Here is a 22,921-nt window from a genome sequence, read left to right as displayed (position 1 = left end):
GAATATAGAAAAATCGTCAATAAATGTTTTGAAGTTTTTTTTTCCAGGAATGATTATTTTCATCACTTGCATATATCTGTATGATTTAATTTTAGTGCAAGAACTACTTGTCTTGGGAAATGAGTTTTATTGTATTTTTCCTCATTTGATTGCATTTATCAGTCTTGATTCTTTCAGTCATATCTTATTGAGCAAGCCTCTTCACTGCTACTGGATTCTTATGTCCAAGTTGTGCCATCAATGAAAGCAGTTTCAGATCTTGTCACTTCAACTACATTCCAATTGAAACAGGTCATGAAAATTTCTTTTACAAGCATAATGTTGTTCTTTGATATACTGCAGCTATTACCTTTAAATGTAACTTTATTTTCTTTCTGGATAAGCCTTTTAACTGATAGCAGATTACTTTTCAATTCCAGCACATACAATACATCTTTTACAGACACTTTTCTGGAAATGTTAGATATCTGACAATCAATGAAATCTTTATTTGAATCTTCAGAGTTTATATATTTGCCATTAGGCTATAGTTACCCTGTACTTTCAGTTCTTATCCAAACTGACAAAGAATTGCTTATTATTTGTCATATGACTAGTAGCATCTGAATCAATGCTCCATAATTGTGATTTCATCATATCAGAATATGCCACAAAGCCATTTCTGAATCTAAAGAATGATCCTTATGAATGGCACTTTTAGTCTTTCATTTATTATTTTGCAGAACAGAATCTTTGCCAACAGAATCAGTCATTTTCACAGCTTGCACACCTTTTTCTTCCACACAAAACTGAGTCCATAACTGCTACACTAACTTCTTATGCAAGGATACACAGTTACATTCACTTAAAAACCATTTAATAATCTGTTGCAATAAGAATGAAATAATTACACTACACTGTATGAGCAGACAATAGCAAAAACAGAAGTTGGAGCTATTGTTATCTAAACATGCATCATATTAAATAAATCTAACACAATATGCTGGATTGCTGTATGTTAGATTTCAATGCAAAAACATCTTTATAATCCAAAAAATTATGGTAGACTGTCTCACATTTGCCATGAGACAGTCTACCATAATGTTTTGGGTTACAAAGACATTATTGCATTGATAAATATAAACATTTGTCAAATATCTCCAACAATGTTCAGAATATAATTTATGGATCACTGTAAGCCTTTCAGCATCATGAAATGAAAATGTTTTCTTTTCACTTGCCATGTTTGAAAAAGTGGTGTCAATTTTTATTAGCTCCATTATAAGCAAAAGGCTACTCTAATCGGCTACCATTAAAAGCTTATGTTGTAAAATAAGCTTTTAATGGGAGATTTTGCTTATAATGCTATGACTTTTCATAAGGTTATAATGAAGCATTTTTATAATGGAAAATACTAATGTTCAAACTTGCTTACATGCAATTTCAAAATTCTAATCAATTTATTAAATAATAAAACACATTTTTTAGATATTTATGTTAATAGTAATAATAGTATATCATAAGTATTGTCATGTAACATAAAACATATAATTCAGTAAAAAATGAAATTTTTATTTGGGTAAAGGTAAATAAATTACCTCATCTATGTTCATTCTACACTAACAAGGAGAGGATTAGACATTCAGGTCTCTTTGAATGAAATTTGGTGAGCTTGTAGCTCTAAACAAAAACAGTTTCTTGTCCAAATAATAGGACCCACTTCTCAAGCATTTTCAAAAAAATGCGCCTCTGAAAATTGAGTGTTTAGCTTATAAGTCTTTGGAAGTTTTACATCTCCTTGGAATAGCAATAGTCAAGAGGATAAGATGCTATGCACTGGAGCTACATGTACATGATATAGGTTTGAACCTTTATGCTTTTAGTTTTATGTATAAATGTTAAATATTGTGTGTATGTGTGTATACACACACACAATACTTAACATATAATAATGTAACATAATTATTTTAATATTTTATCATTAGCATCTGTTATTGTTATTCCTCATGTTTAAAGTTTATAAAACGAGATTAAAAAATTGTTACGTCATTTCCTGTTTAGTGAAAAAAGAAGTCTCTGTAGATGTAACTTTTATGTTGCTAATTTCTTTATATTTATTTTCAGACATGGTGGTATTGTTATATTTAAAGTGTAACAAACATGAGTGCATGAGGAAATTGTCCATAACATTAACAATTAAAACAAACACTGCAACTATGCTACCCTATTTTCATATCAGACTTGTCTTTTTAGTCCATGCATAGTAACATCTGAACTTTATTTGCTTGTGATTACATACTATGTAACCACAAACAAAAATATATGAAAATAAATAAGAGAAATAATAGTTTTATTTTTAACAACATAAGAGTTAAATCTACAGAGATTTCTTTTTCACTAAACAGGAAATGTCGTGATTTTTTACTCTCTTATTTTATAAGGTTTAAACATTAATAATAATAATAATAGTAATAATAATAATAATAATTTTTCAGCTGTCACTATGTGCAATGTCATGCTACCAATAATGCCAACCACCACATGATTGGTTGAATGAAGTATGACTTGAGTCACTGCCACACCACTGTTAATACCTAACCTATGCGTTTATTACACTTGTTCTATTAGTTTTGAGTCAACTTTTGTGTATTAAAATTAAATTGTTGTCACCAAATATTGAAAAATTATTAGCTAATAAGCTCTTCATAGGTCTTATTTGATGTATTTTTTATTAGGTATTATTAAAACATGTGCAACTTAAAGCTTTGTATGATTCAAATACCTATCCATTTATAGAAGAATCATGAATGTAAGCAAGTATGATTCACTAGGTAGCCCACCAGCTGACATGTAATTGAAATTATAGCCTACCTCCAAAATGAATTGGACAGCCCTGATTTAGAGGTATGAAGGAGTACATGTTGGGAGTTGCAATTTGGCAGAGTATTTGGTGCCCCAGATCATGCACACATACAAAAAAAAAAACTTGTAGGTACTCAGGGAACCAAGTCAAAATAAAATACAAAATGACGATACTCTTTCTGCAAACAGGTACTAGTGCGAGATTTGTGTGTTGGGAAGTTGGAAATGTGAATGTTGCACTTTTTGAAGCTAGATGGCACTGGTCATTGTAATTTTATATTAAAATTAAAACTAACTTCTGAAATATAATTTTTTTTAACATTTATTAATATATTTTTGTATGTGCAAAATAAAAAAATATTTGGATGATACAATAACCACGATTGTTTTTTTCAAAATTGGGAAATTTTCATTGGGCATCGACAAAAATTCAACCTGGGGTGACATGCAACAGAAAGAAATTTTGACATTGGATTGGCTAATTTCACCAAAAATGCATCGTGGACTACACCATGGCTGAGGCAGGCGGAGTTTGAACGATCACGCTCAAAACCAGTGACATGAAAGAAGATTGGAGAATGAGAACGAGACTCACTGTGAGCGTCAAAGTGATCCCACTTAGTAATGAGTCTCTGAGACAGTCTTGTCCCAAAAATGGCCTTGCCATTTTACTTGTTTTATCATAATTTTGTGGCACTTGAAGATAACTAATTAAGTTAGCTGAAAATATATGTTTTAAAAAACTTATAAAAGTTTAGTTCCTCTTTAACTTTAATTTAATGTTATGTTTGACGAAGTTATTTGAACGTATGAAGGTGGTTCAGTTTTTTCTGGAATTTCATTATTGGCAATGAAATTGTATGTGTTACATAGGCTCTTTCTCTGGGTACTCCCCTCCTCACACTGCCACTTTTCCCATCATTTTGGTAACAGTGCTGTATGAAGAGTTGTCTTTTAGTTTGTGTTGGAACCCTGTGCATGGTGAAGGCAATCAACAGAATTCTGGACAATCCAGTTTACAGTCTGGATCTGTCACTGTGTAGTTATCTGTTTGATCCTTTGAAAGAAGTTTTATGGTTTGGGAGATTCACCTCTAATGCTGAAGTCAGAATTTGTTAGTGATTCTGACACCAGCTAAAATATTTCTATTCTGCAAGCAAAGCATTCTTGCCAAAACAATGGGATATCAAACAAAGGGAGAATTACTTGAGAATCATATAAATTGGGACTATATAACACAGAGTTCCATTACCATGACTGAAATTCTGGACAGAAGTTGAACTGTTCTTGTAATCTTATGGAAGCTCTTTTTTGCATAAATTCTGCTGCTATTTACTTGCATTAATATCACCATGCCTATACATTTTATTTTCAATGTAAAGTTTTTTAAATAATTAAAATTGTGTATGTATAGTAATCATAGTTTTTATGGCTGATTGTCTTTGAAAACATTTATAAAAATTACATATTTTACTTTATAAAAATAAAAATTGTGAAATAATTTTTATTCTACAACTTCAACAATATCATTTCAATTTTGTCTTCCTTTCATTTCTAAAAGATACTTATTATTTAGAAGTTTTTGGGTAGGATAAATGCCAATACTTCAATTTAATCCATTAATGGTAAAGAATTAAAATAATTAATATGAAAACAAAATTAATTTTATTTAAAATACATTAAGAAAAGGCTATATATGAGAATAGAAAAAATAACAATACCCTTAAAAAATTTTATTTACATATCAATAGCTGCATTTGAATGTGCATTTCAAACTTCATACAGCCTACTATTGTAGACTATTTTGTAAAACATAGAAAAAAATTTTTCATTTTTTAAAGTGAACTTCAAATTTGTATTTGTTTTTTGAGATTACTTTTAATATACATGTTTAATGCCCCTTTTTCCAGTTTTTGTTGATTGCCATCTTCGTGTGTACTATATATTTGTTTTTTTCATTATCACAATATTTAGATTCAAATGCTTCTTTTCTAATTTTATAATTCTGATTGAGATATTTTACTATTTATGAACTTAAATGACCTTTGTATAAGTTTATTAACAGTCATATTGTTAATATTATTGATAATGGCACTTCCTCTCCTTTTTTGTTTTTTATCAGCTTTACTTTCAATTTCGTTGTGAAATTCAATTTAATTATTACATAAATCTTATCAATCATATATGTAATAACTTGAATTATGTAAGATTATAGAATATAGTTTTTTTGTTGTATGACAGTGGATGATTATATGGTATATTGTACAACAGAATGACAATGTAATTACATTGTCATTCTGTTGTACAATATACCATATTTTTTGTCTTAAAAAGACCCTTTTAATTTATACCTAAAATTTATTCTAAAATTAGTTTGCATCCTGTAAGTTGAATGTATTTTAACAAGCAGTTGATGCTGTTGCTTTCAATGTGACATCAGAAGAGATTTGTGTATGATGTGACTGTTTTCTTTTGATCTTACAATATTGTGGCTCTTGATATAGCCCTAAAGAATCAATGGACATTTTCTTTTGTTCTTCTATGAACTATTGCTTGTTTACAATATGATGAAAATCAATGATCATGTATTGTTTATAGTTTCATGCTACAACTTTGTGTTTTTTATATGCAATGAATTAACGTGATAAATTTTCTTTGGTGATATATTTAATTTTATAGTTTCAATAATTTAATGAAATAATTGATATATGACTCTTATACATATGATAGTCAAAACACTTCAACTTGAAATTGCAACTTATAATTGAAATAAGTGGCATAAATATTTCATTGTGCACGAGCATCTCATGAACATATCACAAAAAAATTCAGCATGCTGGATCTAGGAGTTATTGAAGGGACTACCTACTTTCTTTTGAAGGATGTGACATGGAGTTATGTCAGATGACTGCAAAGTTTATGGTCAAATCTATGACAATCATGCAAATTTGGTTTGACAACACAGCCAACCAGTTTGCAACTTGGTAATCATCTTTAATGTACACCATATTTTATTCAAATGAAAAACATGCTGCTTAATATTGTAAAGACTTGATGGATTATGGTCAAGCCATCCAAAAGGATTCTGAAATTGTTTTGTTCATCCAACAACAGTTTAGAAAATGTTACGAAGATTTATTTTATTATATTTCTAACTCAAAAGTTATTTAATAATAAACTGATTTTATATGAATGTCAATGATGATATGTAGCTAAGGGATAATTACTATAAACTTCAGTTTGCAAATTACAATTAAAATGGGAGTGTCTAATAATATCAAGTAAAGTGTGAATTAAACATATTGGAAATTAATGTGAGAGAATTTAGTTCTCAAACAAAACAATTTCAGAATCTATTTTAAGACATGCATATTATTTTTTTGTGTTTTTTTTCAAGAGTGATGTAGACAAAAGAAAAGATGTTTGAGTTTGTACTTGCAATTTAAAATTGGCACATAACCTGCATTTTCTTTCAAATTGCCTTTTTAAATACAGATAGCCCATGCATTATCCACACAAAATTATATTAGTCAAGATGTTCTTTATACATTTGATTTTTAGTTTTGATGTTTTCTCTGTATTCAGAAGCTTAATTTAAAACAAATTAGTTTTAAAATTTAATTATCTATAATTTGATTTAATATATATATATAATAAAAATTTGTTTTGATTTTAATATAGAGCATTTTATATCTTATATGTAATAAGTAAGATTGCTGCTTTTTTTTTTTTTAACAAAACATTCCATTACTGATATCTTGCACAGTATCACTGATAATACGATCAAAAATGTCTTGAAGTTTGAAAAGTTTATTTACTTTTTTTATTATTATTATTTTTTTATGTTAATTGTTGCAGTTATTTTTATTTATATTTTTCAGGTACTTTTGTATATACTGTATATCATGAGTTCAGTCTCAACACAGAGAATGGGAAAAACAAAAGAAAAGGGAGCTAAAACACAGCCTGTAACTCAAACAAAGTCATCTCCAGAAGGGACAAAGATTGCAGACAGTGTAAATCCAAAAATTCAGGTATTACATAATGAAAATTTTATTTATACAGTAGAGTGTCGTTTATCTGAAACATCAGTTATCCGAAAGAATTCCAGTCAGCAAATTTAAATTTTCGCTAGTGCTGTGGCGCTGCAATCTTTGGCTACTAGTAGCCCGGGACGCCCCCTAGTGGGCGTTTTAGCAGTATTACAAATTCCTATGAGGCATGTTTAAAGCAGCGGCAGCTTTACGTTTCTCCACAGTGGCGTATTTCTTTGGTTGTGCCATGAAAGGTTTCTATTATTATATTAAAAAATTAGCTTAACTATTTGAAACCTTATCGTTTTATCGTAGCGGTTCAAATCTATCCGGTTTTTCGTTATTCGCCTCCTAGTGAACATTACAGGCATTCCGTGACAATAATAAATTCCTATTACAAATATATTGAATTATTTATATTGTTATATATTGGGCAAATAATAATTTTTGGGCCAAATGAATAATAATAATAATTTATATTGTTAATTTAAATAATAATTAAAATTGTTAATTTGAATGTTTGAAATATGACACACGATAGGGGCGCCTCTAGCGTCCGTTATCAAACGGTTACGGGACAGACGGACAGTAGAATGGGTTATATATATAGATGTCTTGGGTTACTCCAATATTTTTTTTGTTGGTGTGTGTGTTTTAGCTGGTAGCACTGGCACTTTTGTGTGGTGTTTTTCTAAAGACTGTGTGTAGTGCTGAATCGAATGTTTTTGATACTAGATTAACTTCTGAAGTATAATTTTTTTGGTTTTTATATTTTTCAATATATTTATTTTGTTTGTACAAAATAAAGAAATAATTTTTAACGATACAATAGCCACGATTATTATTTTAAAAAGTTTACGTTAGGTTTAACATTGACGAAAATTGAACGCGAAGCGGCACTCAACGGAGAAAAATTTCAGCATTGGATAGGTTAATATATTTTTTCGTACATAATCGGTTATCCGAAAAATAAGTTATCTGAACAACCCCAGTCCCCAATTGATTCGGATAAACAACGCTCTACTATATTGTAATCATTATATATATTTTAATTTGAGCTGTGATCTTGTTTGAATATGAGTTTTTCTATGATCAAGGTCGTGTAAAAACTCATATTTTATGTCTTAAAATTTTATTTTAACAGTAACAGTTTTTATTAAGTGATTGACAATGCCACTAATATACAAAGATACAGAAAAATAGTCCAGTGATGACTGGCAGTCAAGTATATAATCCAGTCATAGTTCAGCCTGTACAGTTATGCCATGTAAATCCTGGCAGAGATGAATAACATTTTGATCAGCAAGATGATTGCTAATCCTGCTAAATGAGTAGTTCAGTCCATGAAAAGATTCTCACAGGCAAAAAACCTGCCTGCTGTAGGAATTCACTGTCAATTGTGTAATATCTACAGACTGATGAGCAGCTCTAAAGTTACAGTGGTGGTGTAAATATAGTAAAGGTCATACGAATGTTCATGATAATGAGAGGAGTGGATGCCCCATAATATTGACTGATAACATTGTGAAACAAATAAAGCAGAAAATTTGAGAGAACTAAAGTTTTATGATTACAGAGCTGAATATGCATTTTCCTCAATTGTCATATTCTGTGCTTTGTGAAATTGTGACAACCAAACTGCAACACCACAAGATATGTGAAAGATGCATACTGAAAATGTTGACTGATTAGTACAAATCACAGGAAATGGCTTTGGTGTCAATTATTCAACAACAACAAACTAGTGAATGTGACTGCTTTCTGAATCATGTTACTGGTGATGAGACCTGGGACTCATATGAGAACAATGAAAGCAATCTGCAATGAATGCATTCTAGTTTCCTAAAACAAAAAATTCAAGGCAGCATTGTCTGTCAATATGATCTTCAGGCTGTCTTTTGGGACTGAAAAGGCATTCTGCTCATTGAATTTCTTCCACACAGAAACAGTGTAAGTTCTAAAACTTAGATTGTGTCATTCTTCAAAAATTAAGGAGATACTCACAACAATGCCTACCCATGCATTGCAAATCTCGTCAAAGATGTTTTATAAACTGGAATATTTTTTATTGCAAATAGTAGTAGTGTACTTTACTTTAACTCAGTATAATATAGACTTTGTAATAATCTAAATTTTTTTTGTTTTAGGATTTTTGTTGTAAATATACTTATGTTTTCATTGATTTTTATACACTCTAGAAATAATTTAATCGTTATCTTCATAACTGCTTTTATAGATTTGAATATGTGAGAAAACAATGGTTTTAAACAGGGCTCATGCTTACTTGCATTTGATATATTTGACCATTCATTTCATTATTCTTTTTTTACCCAACTTGACAATTATTTTCTTCAGTTTACCATTTTTAAGAAGCATAATACATTTCATTACTTAATGTCAATATTGTAACAGTAGTTTAACAAGAAGTTCTTTCACCATGTTTATAGGACTTGCTGTTTATTAATCTATCAAATTTCACAAACTAAAATTTTTAATTATTTAAAATTGTTAATTAGAAAAAAATAAGTTTTAGAATTGCCAAATTATTCAGATTTAAAATAAGACATTTTATTATATAAAAATAATTTATCCTGTTATTAATCTGCAACCATAAACTATATTTTTTCCATTAAGAGGGGGGAAAGGGCAGTTATTTTTATAATGATTGTAAAAAGACTCTTCATGCCAACATTCAAATAAAATAATTGACACCTCAGTGTTGCAGCATTACAATTATGATTTATAAACCCCTTAATGCTCACTGATTAATTAATTTAATGTAATTAAGCATAAAAAATACTTAAAACTGAAAAAAACGAAAGAAATACGTTAATTTTGAAGAAAAAGCTTCAAATTTTATTTTCCATTGTCTCGCCTTTCTGCGAAATTTGACATTGACGAGTCATTGTTTACACAGCTGGGTGACCTTGAGAACAGCTGGTGTGTATTTTCCAGGACATTCTCATAGACGTCTGGGGAGGACAAGAGTTTAAAGTAAGGTGAATACTAGCTAGACCTATATTTTTAAATATTTTAAAAAAATTAAAATTTTAATTGCGATTTCCGACCCCCTTGATTTAATTAAACTTATATATAATAAAATATATTAATTAAAAAAACTAAAAAACTATTGGAGGTCATTTTTGACATCAGAAAGTAGCTTTAAATAACTTTACCGAAGTCAAATCCGTGCACTACAACTTTATAACGATTAATTAAATTTGATAAAAAAAAATTGCATTAACAAACAATTAAGCGTTAATCGCACGTCATTAAAGGTTGATTAAAATCGCAATAAAATTTTTTTGCGTGGGTAAAAATTTTTGAAAAAATTTGGAGACTTAAAAACATTCCAAAAATCAAAAACAAAAAAAGTTTCAAAAGTGGACTTAACTCCCGAGTTTTTCGTAACGCTATGTAAACTTGACGAGTTAACTTGTCAGTGGGCGTTAAGGGGTTTTAATTAATTAATTAAAATTAATTAAGATGTATTCACTGGTTTTTTTGATAGCTTACAGCCATCATCTTCAGGCAAAAAAGAAATCAAATACGATTAATTTTTGAAGATTCGGTTTTTGAACGGACTTTTTCAAATTAAGTAAGGCATGTGGATAGAATATAAAACAAATTGAAATTGAATTGAAATATTTTTGAAAAATTATAGAAGTGCATTGTAATTGATGTCATATTTTCAAAAACACTTAAAAATCAATTTAGTAAGACATATATGGTTGTGAAATATATGCAAATACAGTCGACCCCCCCTATAACACTGTTGATTTTTCCATTTTATATGAATTCCATGTTGTACGAGTCACTTAGATTTTATAAATACGTGTGCCGGGCTGTGAACGGCTCACGTATGTGTAAAATCTAAGTGACTCGTACAATATGGAATTCATATAAAACGGAAAAATCAACAGTGTTATAGGGGGGTCAACTTGTACAAAATTACAAATTAAATTGTTTGAATAAAGTTACTTACAGTTGTGGGATTTCTAAAGTTTGTCTATTCATGGCATTACTGCAGAAATATAGAGGTTCTCCCATATAAATATTTCTTTTTTGCCTGAAGGTGGTGGCTGTAAGCTATTGAAACTACTAGCGAGTATGTCTTAATTATAAATCGTAATTGTAATGCTGTAACACTTGGGGTGTCAATTATTTCAGTTATTTTTAATTATTATTCATTAATAAACCATGTAATCTGTTACAAAAATATAAATTTATTAAATTTGTCTCTTAATAAATTTCCTGAATTTTATATTATTAAACTAGAAGAAAATATAATCAAACATTAGAGAGGTTGAGGCAGACGTTTTAAACGTGTAAACGTGTAGGTCGGATGTTCGGCGGCGCTTTCCCGTAAGCCTAAAAGTTTGACAATGGTGTTTGGATAGTTGGTGGAATCACGCTCGACATTCCAAACACCATCGTCAAACTTCTAGGCTTATGGGAAAGTGGCACTGAACGTCCATCCTACACGTTTAAAACGTCTGCCTCAACCTCTCTATTAATCATTTTGTTACTCAATCAAAAATATGAAGGTCATTCTAAAAGTAAAGAATGTTTGTTTCTCTATATATTTTTAAGATAATGAAACAAAACTTATTTTACAACACGTGTGATATCTTAGCTAAAGTGATACTATTTTAAATTACAATAATTTATACTTTTTGCACTTCATTTTCATTTTTAGACTAGTTCATTACAGACTAATTCCTTCACTCAAGCTGAGAGTGTGAAGGATGAAAATGTTTTAAAATTTAAATATGCTGATTGATACTATAATAGAGGCTTGGTCCAATTTTTTTTGTTGCATTTTGTCATGATTCATTATTACACATCACTATTCCAATACAGTTCATTTCAAAATTATAATGACATACAACTTTTTTTAATAACAAAAACATTAACAATTGTAATGTATTTATTATATTAATGTATTGTTTACAACATCAATTTAAACATTTTCTGAAATTTTTAGAGCAATATCACAATTACAAAAAAAATTATCAGATTTTCAATTTTTGATTGTTTCAAAAGTACGTGGGTCGTTCAATAAGTCCTTAGAAAATCCAATAGATGGCGCTCGTAGCCTCAAAAATGGCGCGTTTTTTGTAAGCATGATGTCTCACTAGATAGTTGTGAAAATCTCAGTCATATCCATCATATGGTTTAATTTTTATTGTCAATTGAAGCAAGAAACTTTTGTTTATTTAGAAAAATGGAAAAAAGTGAGTTTCGAGCGGTGATTAAACACTTATATTTAAAAGGCTTAACACCAAAAGAGATCAAAGCTGAGTTGGATGAAGTTCATGGCACATCTGCTCCTGTGTTTGCAACTGTTTACAATTGGGTAAATGAGTTCAAACGTGGTCGTACATCCACAAAAGATGAACATCGTTCGGGACGTCCAGTGGAAGTGACTACTCCCGAAATGATTGACAAAATCCACGATATGGTTTTGAGTGATCGACGAATCAAAGTGCGTGAAATAGTTGAGGCCACAGGCATATCACAAGGTACAGTGTTTTCAATTTTGCACGAAAAATTGGGTGTGAAAAAAATCTCGGCAAGATGGGTGCCGCGTTTGCTCTCAGTGGAGAATAAACGTAATCGTGTGGTCGACTCTGAGGCAATTTTGGCACTTTTTCGTCGCAATCCTGACGAGTTTCTGCGTCGATACATAACTGTGGACGAAACATGGATACACTATTATACTCCAGAGACCAAAGAACAGTCAAAACAGTGGGTTTTTGAAGGCGAAAGGGCTCCAAAGAAGGCGAAGACAGTGAAATCGGCCGGGAAGGTGATGGCCACGGTTTTTTGGGATACACGCGGAATCATCTACACCGATTACTTGGAAAAAGGAAAAACAATAACTGGAGAGTATTATGCATCATTATTGCACCGGTTGAGCGAAGAAATCAAGGAAAAACGTCCTCATTTGAAAAAGAAAAAGATCCTCTTCCATCAAGACAATGCACGGGTGCACACCTGTGCAGTTTCAATGGCCAAAATCACGGAATTAAAGTTTGAATTATTACCACATCCACCGTATTCACCGGATTTGGCCCCCAGTGACTTTTTTTTATTTCCAAATTTAAAAAAATGGCTTGGTGGACAACGATTCACGTCAAACGAGATGGTCATTGCCCAAACAAATGCCTATTTTGAGGACCTTCCGAAATCTTACTTTTTAGATGGCTTAAAAAAGTTGGAGAAACGCTTGGAAAAGTGTATAGAGCTTAAAGGAGATTATGTTGAAAAATAAAAAAAAAATCTACCTAAAATAATTTGTTTTTCTATCTTTTTCTAAGGACTTATTGAACGACCCTCGTATAAACACATGTGCACAAAAAAACGATTTGTAATGTTTCAATATTTTGTAGGTCCACCATTTGATTTAATTAGTTCAAATACTCTATCAGGCATACATTTTACTAGTTTTTGAAGTTGTTCTTGTTTAATATTTTCCCAACAATCCATGATAGCTAATTTCAGTTCATTTACAGTATTGTATTGACTGTTTTGGCCATAAACAAGATGACTCATAATGCCCCAAACATTCTCTGTCAGGTTCATATCTGGGCTCCGTGATAGCCAATCAATTACATTAATTTTTTTCTCAGCAAACCAATTTATAGTTGACTTTGATGCATGAATGGCAGCGTTATCCTGTTGGAATTACCAGTTTTCTCACCCAGTAAGTGATTCAAAAGTTATTAAATTTGATATGATAGTTCTTGATTCTTTTCTGAATTCATTCTACCTTCTATAAATACATCCAAATCCTGTCTACACCATCACAGATCCTCCACCTTGCTGTCTGCTCATTCTGACTTCTTCGTTCTTCCTCAAATCATGCCAATAGTGACTGTAATCGTTAGGTACATCCAAATTCCACTTTTTTTCATCTGAAAAGACCATTTGTTTCCACTCCTCTTTCCATGTCTTTGGCCCACTTTAATCTAGCTGTTTTGTGCAATTATGTTAATATTGGTTTGGCAGCCATTTTTGTAAATTTGGCATTTTTATGATTATGTATACATTCCCATACAGTTGCTGGTGAAACTGCAATTGGCAATGTTAATGCTGCTTCTCTGACAGACAACTTGTTGATTGCCAATAGCCGAAAAACCTTTCTTTTGTTTCTAGGTGTGAGGAGTTTAGGCCTTCCACATCACTTATTTCTGCCATAATTTTCACTCTGATTTAACACATTTCTCACAGCACATGTAGATCAATTTATAGCTGCTGAAATTTATCTTAGGGATTGTCCTGATACTTTTAGTTGGTAAATTTCATGTATTTCCAATTATGTTAGTGTTTTTCCATGAGGCATTGTTTAAAATTACAAAAAACCTCTTAAAATTGACACCATTTTTTTAATAATGAGTGATACTCCTCTCTGGTGGCAATCAATTAAACCAATAATTAAAAAAAAAATTATTATACTAATTTTATGCACCTGTGTTTTTACATTTGAAATACTCAAAAATTGAAAATCTGTGATAAATTTTTTTGTAATTGTCAGATTGCTCTAAAAATTTCAGAAAATCTTTAAATTGATGATGTAAACAGCATACTAATATAATAAATACATTACTATATATAGTTCAGGGGTGTCCAACCTTTTTGTTTCTCTGGGCCACATTTGAAGAAGTCATGGAGTTCTGGGCCACAAGTATATTGTGGCCCAATCCTTAAATATACAAGTATATTTAAAGAAGAATTTACATATGTAGATTATAGTAATAAGTATTAAAACTTTATCACGAAAAAATATTTTTAAAAATTACTTCTACAGACACTTTTAATTTCTACTTAGAACTAGATAAATTTATCTATACTAATATTATAAAGAGGTAATGTATGTATGTATGTATGTAAGTTTGTTTGCAGCAGATAATCTCCGAAACTACTCATCCGATTTCAAAAATTCTTTCACCAATATTTAGAATGGAACCTCAGGGTGACATAGGCTGTATATTATTCCGATAAACATTCTAGGTTAAGGCTTTTATGTCTAACAGATGGCGCTACGAGTATGACGCCCTAAGTTTGCTTTTCTGTGAGGCATTATTATGCTTTTCTGTGAAAATGAACTAAAGCAGATAATTTTCTATCTATTTATATAAATAAAAATGTAATGTTCGTTTGTTCCTACTGATTCCTTTGAATTTTTGACTCAATGTTGCATTTGAATACGCATGTGTTTTTATATAATATACATTATATAACTGGACTGCTGTATGTTACTATGTATATAATTCGTCTCTGTAATCCAAAAAATTCGGTAGATGGACTCACAGCAAAACTCTTAGTTAGGAACTCACTTTTATTCTTTAAAAAATGACATATGCAACCTGAAATGCATGTGTCATTTTTTAAAGAATAAAAGTGAGTTCCTAACTAAGAGTTTTGCTGTGAGTCCGTCTACCGAATTTTTTGGATTACAGAGACGAATTATATACATAATATACATGTCTAAATTCCCCTCACTTGAAGGGAGATGGTTAGGATTAAGGCTTATGGTAAAGAACTCTGCTTCTATTTATACTATTTTAGATGCAGGTTTTTGCGTTTTAATAGGGTACATCAACAGAATGTACGCTATGAAGGAATTTTTCGATATTCAACCGCGGGGGAGAGGGACAGAATTAAGGCTTGCCGTGAAGAACTTGGCTTCTATTATATTATTTTAGATGCTGGTTTTTGCATTTTTGATTGCATTTTAATAGGGTACATCAACAGAATGTACACTAAGAAGAAATCTATCGAAAAATTTTCCTCTTCCCACGGGGTAAGTGTTATACATTTATAATAGATACATTTTGAGCCACAACAACGCGTGGCGGGGTCTTCTAGTTCAGTGGTTCCCAACCTTTTTTCATTAGCGTACCCCGTGACATGTCATATCTCTGGATTGTACCCCGTGACATGTCATATCTCTAGATTGTACCCCTCATTTAAGAAATTTAGTGAGTAACCATATTGTTAATTTTACATATTGTAACTTTAAATTAAAGAGAAAAAACCTAAAAGAAAAAATGTATAATAAAGTTGTGATTGTTGCAAGGAACATTTTTTTATCTAATAATTTTTTAATACTATTAGTTTGTGATACATAATATATTATTTTTTCTGCTCATAATAACTAACTTTTTTCTGTACCCCTAAACAACCTATCGTGTACCCCTAGGGGTACGCGTACCACAGGTTGGGAATCGCTGTTCTAGTTTATTATAAAGGAGACAAACAAAAATTTATTTGAAAAACACAAATATTTGTTTTATTTGGGGTCTTTAATTAATAAAAAAAACAACGAAACACCATTTTAAAGTGCATTTTTATTCAACAAATGTATTTATAAATAATATGTAGCCCAAAATGTAGCCAATATGCCAAATGATGTTTCTTACGCCAAAGTAAAAAAAGGGTAGCCAAATTTGGCACAAAGTTGCCAAATCTTGCAACGCTGAAAGGAATATTATATAAAGCTAGAGTTGGTATTCAAAGGATTATAGACCTAAATTCAGGGAAAGGAGAGAAAGGTCAAAAAATAAAGAAGTGATAAAGGTTAAATAGACCTTCTGTTATGCAAATATTGATCATTAATTTTCCAACCTTTCTCAATTCTTTTTATTCTTTTGCCTTTCTCTTCTTATCTCAAATTTGGGGCTGTAATCGTGAGTCACGACTTCAGCTTTATTTAGTATTCCTTCCTCATTCACACAATTCAAGTATTTGAAAATATTTCCTTTCTATTAATTAAAAAGTAAAATATGTATAAAGGTTTACAGCTTTGTGAAACTTCTTTTTTGAGGTTTATGTCATTGAAATAAATAAATAAAAAATTTGTCGGTTTTGCTTACACGTTTATTGCCACATTGGAACTTGCCCGCAGGTTGGACACCCCTGCTATAGTTAATGTTTTTGTTATTGAAAAATGTTGGGTGTGTTTATAATTTTGAAATGGACTGTAACATTAAGTAATATTAATGTCAAATGATAACAGTCAGTTAATGGAGAAAATTTTTCTTGGGTCAAAACATACAATTTTGATTTTTTAAGGCAATGTTTCAACTGTTTATGTAAGAATTTCAAAAATGAGTTGACATCACATATTTCACTATAATAGTGATTTCAAGAAAAAAGTTTTGCAAATGAAATGTAATTGTAATATTATGAATGATGCATTTACATACTATTAATTATCATTACCAGCTTCTTGTGATAGTGGAAAACAATGAAGTGTGTCACATTCTAGAAATGACTGCTGAAAGAAAAATATGAACACAAAAGTCAAGATAATTAATAGTCTTAGAGTGTGATTATGAATCACTAAAAAATAAATTTTTAATAAATAGACAACAGTTACTTCCTTTTACATTAAAATTCAAACAAAAAAAATAATAATATATGATGACTATTTTATAAATTAGTTAGACTTCAAAAATATTAAATTACTTTTTTAACTATGACTTATTATACTAATGACTTGGTTCAGCAAATTTAAGAAAACTAATCAGAAAAAACAGTATTTTGTTGCCCAAAGAAATCTGTGTGAAAGTACTTTTATCAGCAACCTTACTCTGTACATAATGAAGGCTGCAGAGGATGAAAATCTTATGTACAAAGCTTTTGCACCTTACTTACCTAGTTCATAATCTACATCATGTGTAAAACTGTGTAGGACCAATATTTTAGTGTAGATTTACTAGTAGTACAGTAGAGCCTCGATTATCCGACCCAATTGGGGACTGGGGTTGGTCGGATAATTGAAAAGTCGGATAACCGAAAAGTATGAAAAAATCCATTACAGTAGAGTCTCGATTATCCGACCCAATTGGGGACTGGGGTTGGTCGGATAATTGAAAAGTCGGATAACCGAAAAGTATGAAAAAATGTATTATTAGTGTAGTATATTATTATATCCCATGTAATTAGTATATTAGTATATTGCTATTAACCTATTTAGCGTTGAATTTTCATCGATGTTAAGCCTAATAAAAATTTTTTAAAATGATAATCGTTGCTATTGTATCGTTGAAAATTAGAAAATTAAGCCTCATTTAAATACTGGCTCCCTTTCATGGTGGAATGAGTGTTGCCAGCTAAAACACGTAAAAATAATATTAAAGTAGCTAAGACATAGCCAAATATTGTAGCGCCACATCACTAGTGGACATTTGAATTTGCCGACTAGGACGGTCGGTTAACCGAGATGTCGGTTAATCGGGGGTCGGATAATCGAGGCTCTACTGTAAATGTCAAAATTTTTCCAAAGCTTTTATTTGAGTTCAATAGTTTGAGGTTTATTCCTGGATTGCCTTCACTATTGTCCCAAATAGGGGATGTAGTTGTAGACAGTGCTTTACTGTACAATTTTGATAGAATAAAAAATATATCATGGATATCTTTTAAACCATTGATGCTGCTGCAATTAGGAATTCTCAAAAATTGCATAGTAGAAGCTCAGCAAAAATGATTTTGAATACATTAGATCCAGTTTTCATTGTCTCACTGATGCAATAATGAAACTACAAAAGCAAAGCCAACTGCTCAATACTTCCTTGCATCTAATTTAGTAAGTTTCTGAAAAACTGGAAAATGCATAGAATCCAATAGCTAAGATAGCAAAGAAAAAGCTGAGACATACTTCTAAGAAATCCAGGAATCCAGAAACTATACAAAATATTCAGACATGTTTTGTACCTAAGTCATTACATTAAATTATCTAATGTAAAGCATGTTTTTGCCACTTAGACAATGGAAAACTGTTGAGCCAAACTAGACATGTAAAAATTGCTTATTATACAATAATTATTATTAGTAAAATCTAATAATTTTTGGTGCAAATAAATAAATTCATGTTAGCATATTTTATTGTATATTTGTTATTTTATTAATGCACATATGAATGCATGTTTTTAGCATGTAACTATCTTGGTCTTAATCATCAGAGTGATTTACAAAAAAGTATTCTACTGTGACTGTGTACTCTCACTCAGCACTTGTACAGTCGATCCCCCTATAATTACGATTCCTATAAAACTACGAAAAAATATACGTATTTTGGAAATGTTGAGTCGGATTAGTGTAGAATCGATTAATTTTACGGAAGAAAACCTTTCAATCAGCCATAGTCCGTAAACTTGACACGTGTCGGGCTGTGATTGGAACGACTTGTAAGAAATCAGATTCCTAATAAATTGGAACGTATCTATATCTTATAGGGGGGTCGACTGTATGTAAATCAAAAACACAACACCTTAATTTGCTGAGAAAAACTTTTAATGAAAAGCTAACATTTTCATTAAAAGTTTTTCTCAGCAAATTAAGGTGTTGTGTTTTTGATGTATTCTACTGTATTAAAAATAGGATTACATACAGATGTAACATAATTTTGTTCTAATTTTGTGCTTACTAGAGCAAATTCTAATATAATTGTCCTGTGAAGTAATGTTCTCATCTAAAATGTTTGGTAATGAGGCAAAGTTTTGTTGCAATTTTTACATTTTATTTTGTTGAGTTAAAGCTTATTGTTTGTTTTTAGTTCAATATTATAAAAGGACAACACTGGTGGTTTGTATAAATTAAGAAAGTTTCATGTTTTGGCGGTTTTAAAAATAGCTGGTTTTTTAAAATTAAAATTCCTAAGTATACATGTACAGTAGTTCTAGAACTACATGTTTCAAAGTGCTGTTTGTCCAAACTGTTTTTATGATGATAATTGTGGTAGAATAAGGTTTAACTTTAAAATGAAGATATACAAAGAATGAATTGGCCAGCCAGCTCTTCAGATCTTTAGCCATCAAACATATACAAACATCTCCAAACCCGATATACAATATAGCTACATACCAACATAATGCCGAAAATCTATCGGGCTAGTTTAATGCTAATTATTAAATAAATTACGTAATCAATTTGGCACTAGAGGTAAGCGTTAGGCGCCATCTCTTATTAATATTAATAATTATAAATAAATTAATTAATTTAAATAATTTAGAACCGCTGGGAGAAAAAATCGGCCCGGAGCGGGACTCGAACCCACAACTCCTGCTTACCGTGCAGATGCATTGCCAGTTACGCTATATAACCGTCAATGGTTATATAGTTAGCTTATATACGCTGGAAGAGGAGATCGGACTGGAGGTCCGGATAGCGTAACTGGCAACGCATCTGCACGGTAAGCAGGAATTGTGGGTTTGAGTCCCGCTCCAGGCCGATTTTTTTTTCTTTTCTTTTCTTTTCTTTTCTTTCTTTCTTTCTCCCAGCGGTTCTAAATTATTTAAATTAATTAATTTATTTATAATTATTAATATTAATAAGAGATGGTGCCTAACGCTTACCTCTAGTGCCAAATTGATTACGTAATTTATTTAATAATTAGCATTAAACTAGCCCGATAGATTTTCGGCATTATGTTGGTATGTAGCCATCAAACATGTTTGGGATATTTTATTATGGCTTCTTACAAGTCACTCTTCTGGGAACAACTTATCAGCTCTGCTGAAGGAGGAATGGGAGTATCTGGCTCCCTACTTAGTTCCTGAACCACGTTATTGGAAGCATTGAGAAATCATTGTATGGGTCAACTTTAACTGCTCTGTACAAGTCTCACATTTTATTGGGATGTGATTTGAAAAAATTGTAGACATGTAAATTCCCACTGTCTTCTTTCCTTAATCTCAAGAATGGAGTTAGATGAAATCTGAGACCAGATATGGAAAGTGTAGGGGCAGGAAGCCTGATTAACTGTATATGAACTTCCATGCAACCAGAAGCTACATTATTTTAATTCAAAAATTTTCCCCTGTAAGGAGTTATTAATTTCAAGTAGAGTTTAAGTAAAAGTCTAAATACTATCAATGTCTAAAGAAGATTACATACTCACATTTTATTTTAATTACATTGGAAATTGACACATCTTAGTTTTCAGTGAAATACCAATGTGTTCAGTGCAGTTTGATAGTCTGCAAATTTTATTTAAATATTTGAATATGTCTTTCTTAATTCATGTGCAGCAGTATATATCATTTTACAAAATTATAAAGTTTCAATTCAATTCCATAGTAATTTCCAAAACTAAAATTAAGTGAACTACATATTTTAGAACAGCAGTCGCCAACGTTTCTGACCTCACAGACCACTATCATAAATTTTTTTAACCAATACAAACATCTACAGAATAATTATCACAAAGGTTCTATTTTACTTTTACTTAATATGGAATTTGCTTGTTTTATTATAACAAATTAGGGTGAAGTTTGTTGCTGCTGAAAGTAATTTAAGGATTCTTGGATCTTTTCCATGAAGGACAACAATCACACTCACAACATTATTTATTGGTTTAGTGACATTATTATTTATTGACAAGTCATTTTGTGTATAGTTTTAGATTTGAATAAAAAAAAACCCTCAATGAGTGATAAAAAGCAACCAAGAATTTTGCATTTCTTTCGTAATATGAAGGTCATTCTAAAAGTAAAGAATGTTTGTTTCTCTAGATATTTTTATTTAAGATAATGAAACAAAACTTATTTTACAACACGTGTAATACTTTAGCTATTTTTCAACGTATTTGCCATACAAATTTAAACATTTGTCATAGTGTATCACCAGCTTTTCTATGCCTTCTGCACACTCAGTTATTGCCAAATTCTTGAACCAGTCATTAACAGTCTCTCTCAGTTTGTTGTCACTTCCATAGTGATTACTGGCCAAAAAATCCTTCAGTTTTGGGAAAAGATAGTAATCACTCAGAGCCAAGTCTAGACTGTAAGGAGGATGTTCAAAAACTTCCCACTTAAACTGCAGAAGCAAGTTCTTCATCAATGCAGCAGCATGCGAATGTGTGTTATCCTGAAGAAGAACATTGCCTCTGGACAACAACCCCCGCTGTTTGTTTTGAATGGCACAGCATAGATGGTGAAGAGTCTGATAATAGGCTGCTGCATTTATGGTCTCCCCTCTAGGCATGTAGTGAACAAGTAGGATGCCCTTTTGATCCTAAAACACTGTAGCCATAACCTTTTTGGTGCTCAGAATTTGTTTGGCTTTTTTTTTTTTATCTGGAATCATTCCATTGACTGATGCTTTGTTTCTGGAGTTTTATGCGAAATCCAGGTTTCATCACCTGTAACAATGTGGTTCAAAAACACCTTGCCATCCTTGTTGTACTGACTGAGAAAAGTTGGTGCAGCTTCCATCCGATTTTGTTTGTGTTCATCTGTCAAAAGTCGAGGAACCCACCTGGCACACTTTTCTGTAGCCCAAATCACCACTAACAATGCCATAAAGAACTGTTCTTGAAATTTTGGGAAAGAACGAATTGAGTCCATCTATAGTGAAATATATATCCTATTTAATTTTTTCCTCAATCCTTGATTTGAGTTCATCAGTCACAACTGACGGTCGGTCTGAGCATTTATCATAAATATTCATTCACCCACCAGTAAACATGATGCACCATTTTTGAACTGAAGCTTCATTTATCACATTACCATAAACTTTGGATATCTGTCTGTAAATTTCGATAGGGTGGACTTTTTTCACATTCAAAAAGTGTATTACACTACAAATCTCACACTTGGTGGGATCTTTAATTTTGCCACACATTTCAAAGTCATACTATAAATAGTAAACGATCATTGCGGCGTGCTCTTAGCGTCAGACTGTCATGAAAAAATGGGAAGGTCCATGACGTGGGGGTGGTGGGAGAACTGCAAGGCCTGTCAGATCAAAATGTTTTCTTTTAGAATGACCCTCATACTTTGTGTAACCTTGAGTTGATCAATGTTCAAATTTCTCATGGATCATCAGTTGGGGATTTATATTTATTTTAAATATTTAAATTTTGTTACAGCCTACAGCTGAACAGATGAGAATTGCACAAATTGTGAATGAAGTTAACAAATTAGATCCGGATTTAAAGGAAAAAGTGGAACAGGTAAGTTTGCTTAAACTTTTTAACATTTAGAAATATCTTTTAGAATTAGTTTAATTTTTAGGTCATATTCATACTTTTTTAA

General features: G+C 31.1%; 2 protein-coding genes across 5 annotated transcripts in view; both read left to right on the top strand.

Moving 5' to 3' along the window:
• The window catches only part of LOC111629082 (protein lingerer-like), a 90,957-nt gene that overhangs the window by 17,777 nt on the left and 50,259 nt on the right, over positions 1-22,921 (top strand). For all 4 annotated transcript variants that reach the window (XM_023372943.1, XM_023372942.1, XM_023372944.1 and 1 more), the window contains exons 2-3: positions 6,723-6,875; positions 22,756-22,839. In XM_023372943.1, coding sequence (XP_023228711.1) covers positions 6,747-6,875; positions 22,756-22,839 — 213 coding nt within the window. In that variant the 5' untranslated portion in view covers positions 6,723-6,746. The remainder of the gene's footprint in view (positions 1-6,722; positions 6,876-22,755; positions 22,840-22,921) is intronic.
• Positions 11,916-14,271, top strand: LOC111629083 (histone-lysine N-methyltransferase SETMAR-like). Its single transcript, XM_023372945.1, has one exon. It carries the CDS (start codon positions 12,103-12,105, stop codon positions 13,150-13,152), a length of 1,050 nt encoding a protein of 349 aa, XP_023228713.1. The 5' UTR covers positions 11,916-12,102; the 3' UTR covers positions 13,153-14,271.

Source organism: Centruroides sculpturatus, unplaced genomic scaffold (assembly GCF_000671375.1).
Source record: "Centruroides sculpturatus isolate CEXI.00-Female unplaced genomic scaffold, Cexi_2.0 scaffold411, whole genome shotgun sequence".
NCBI lineage: Eukaryota > Metazoa > Arthropoda > Arachnida > Scorpiones > Buthidae > Centruroides > Centruroides sculpturatus.
Note: the sequence above shows the minus strand (reverse complement) of the source record. Positions and strands in the feature narration are given on the sequence as shown.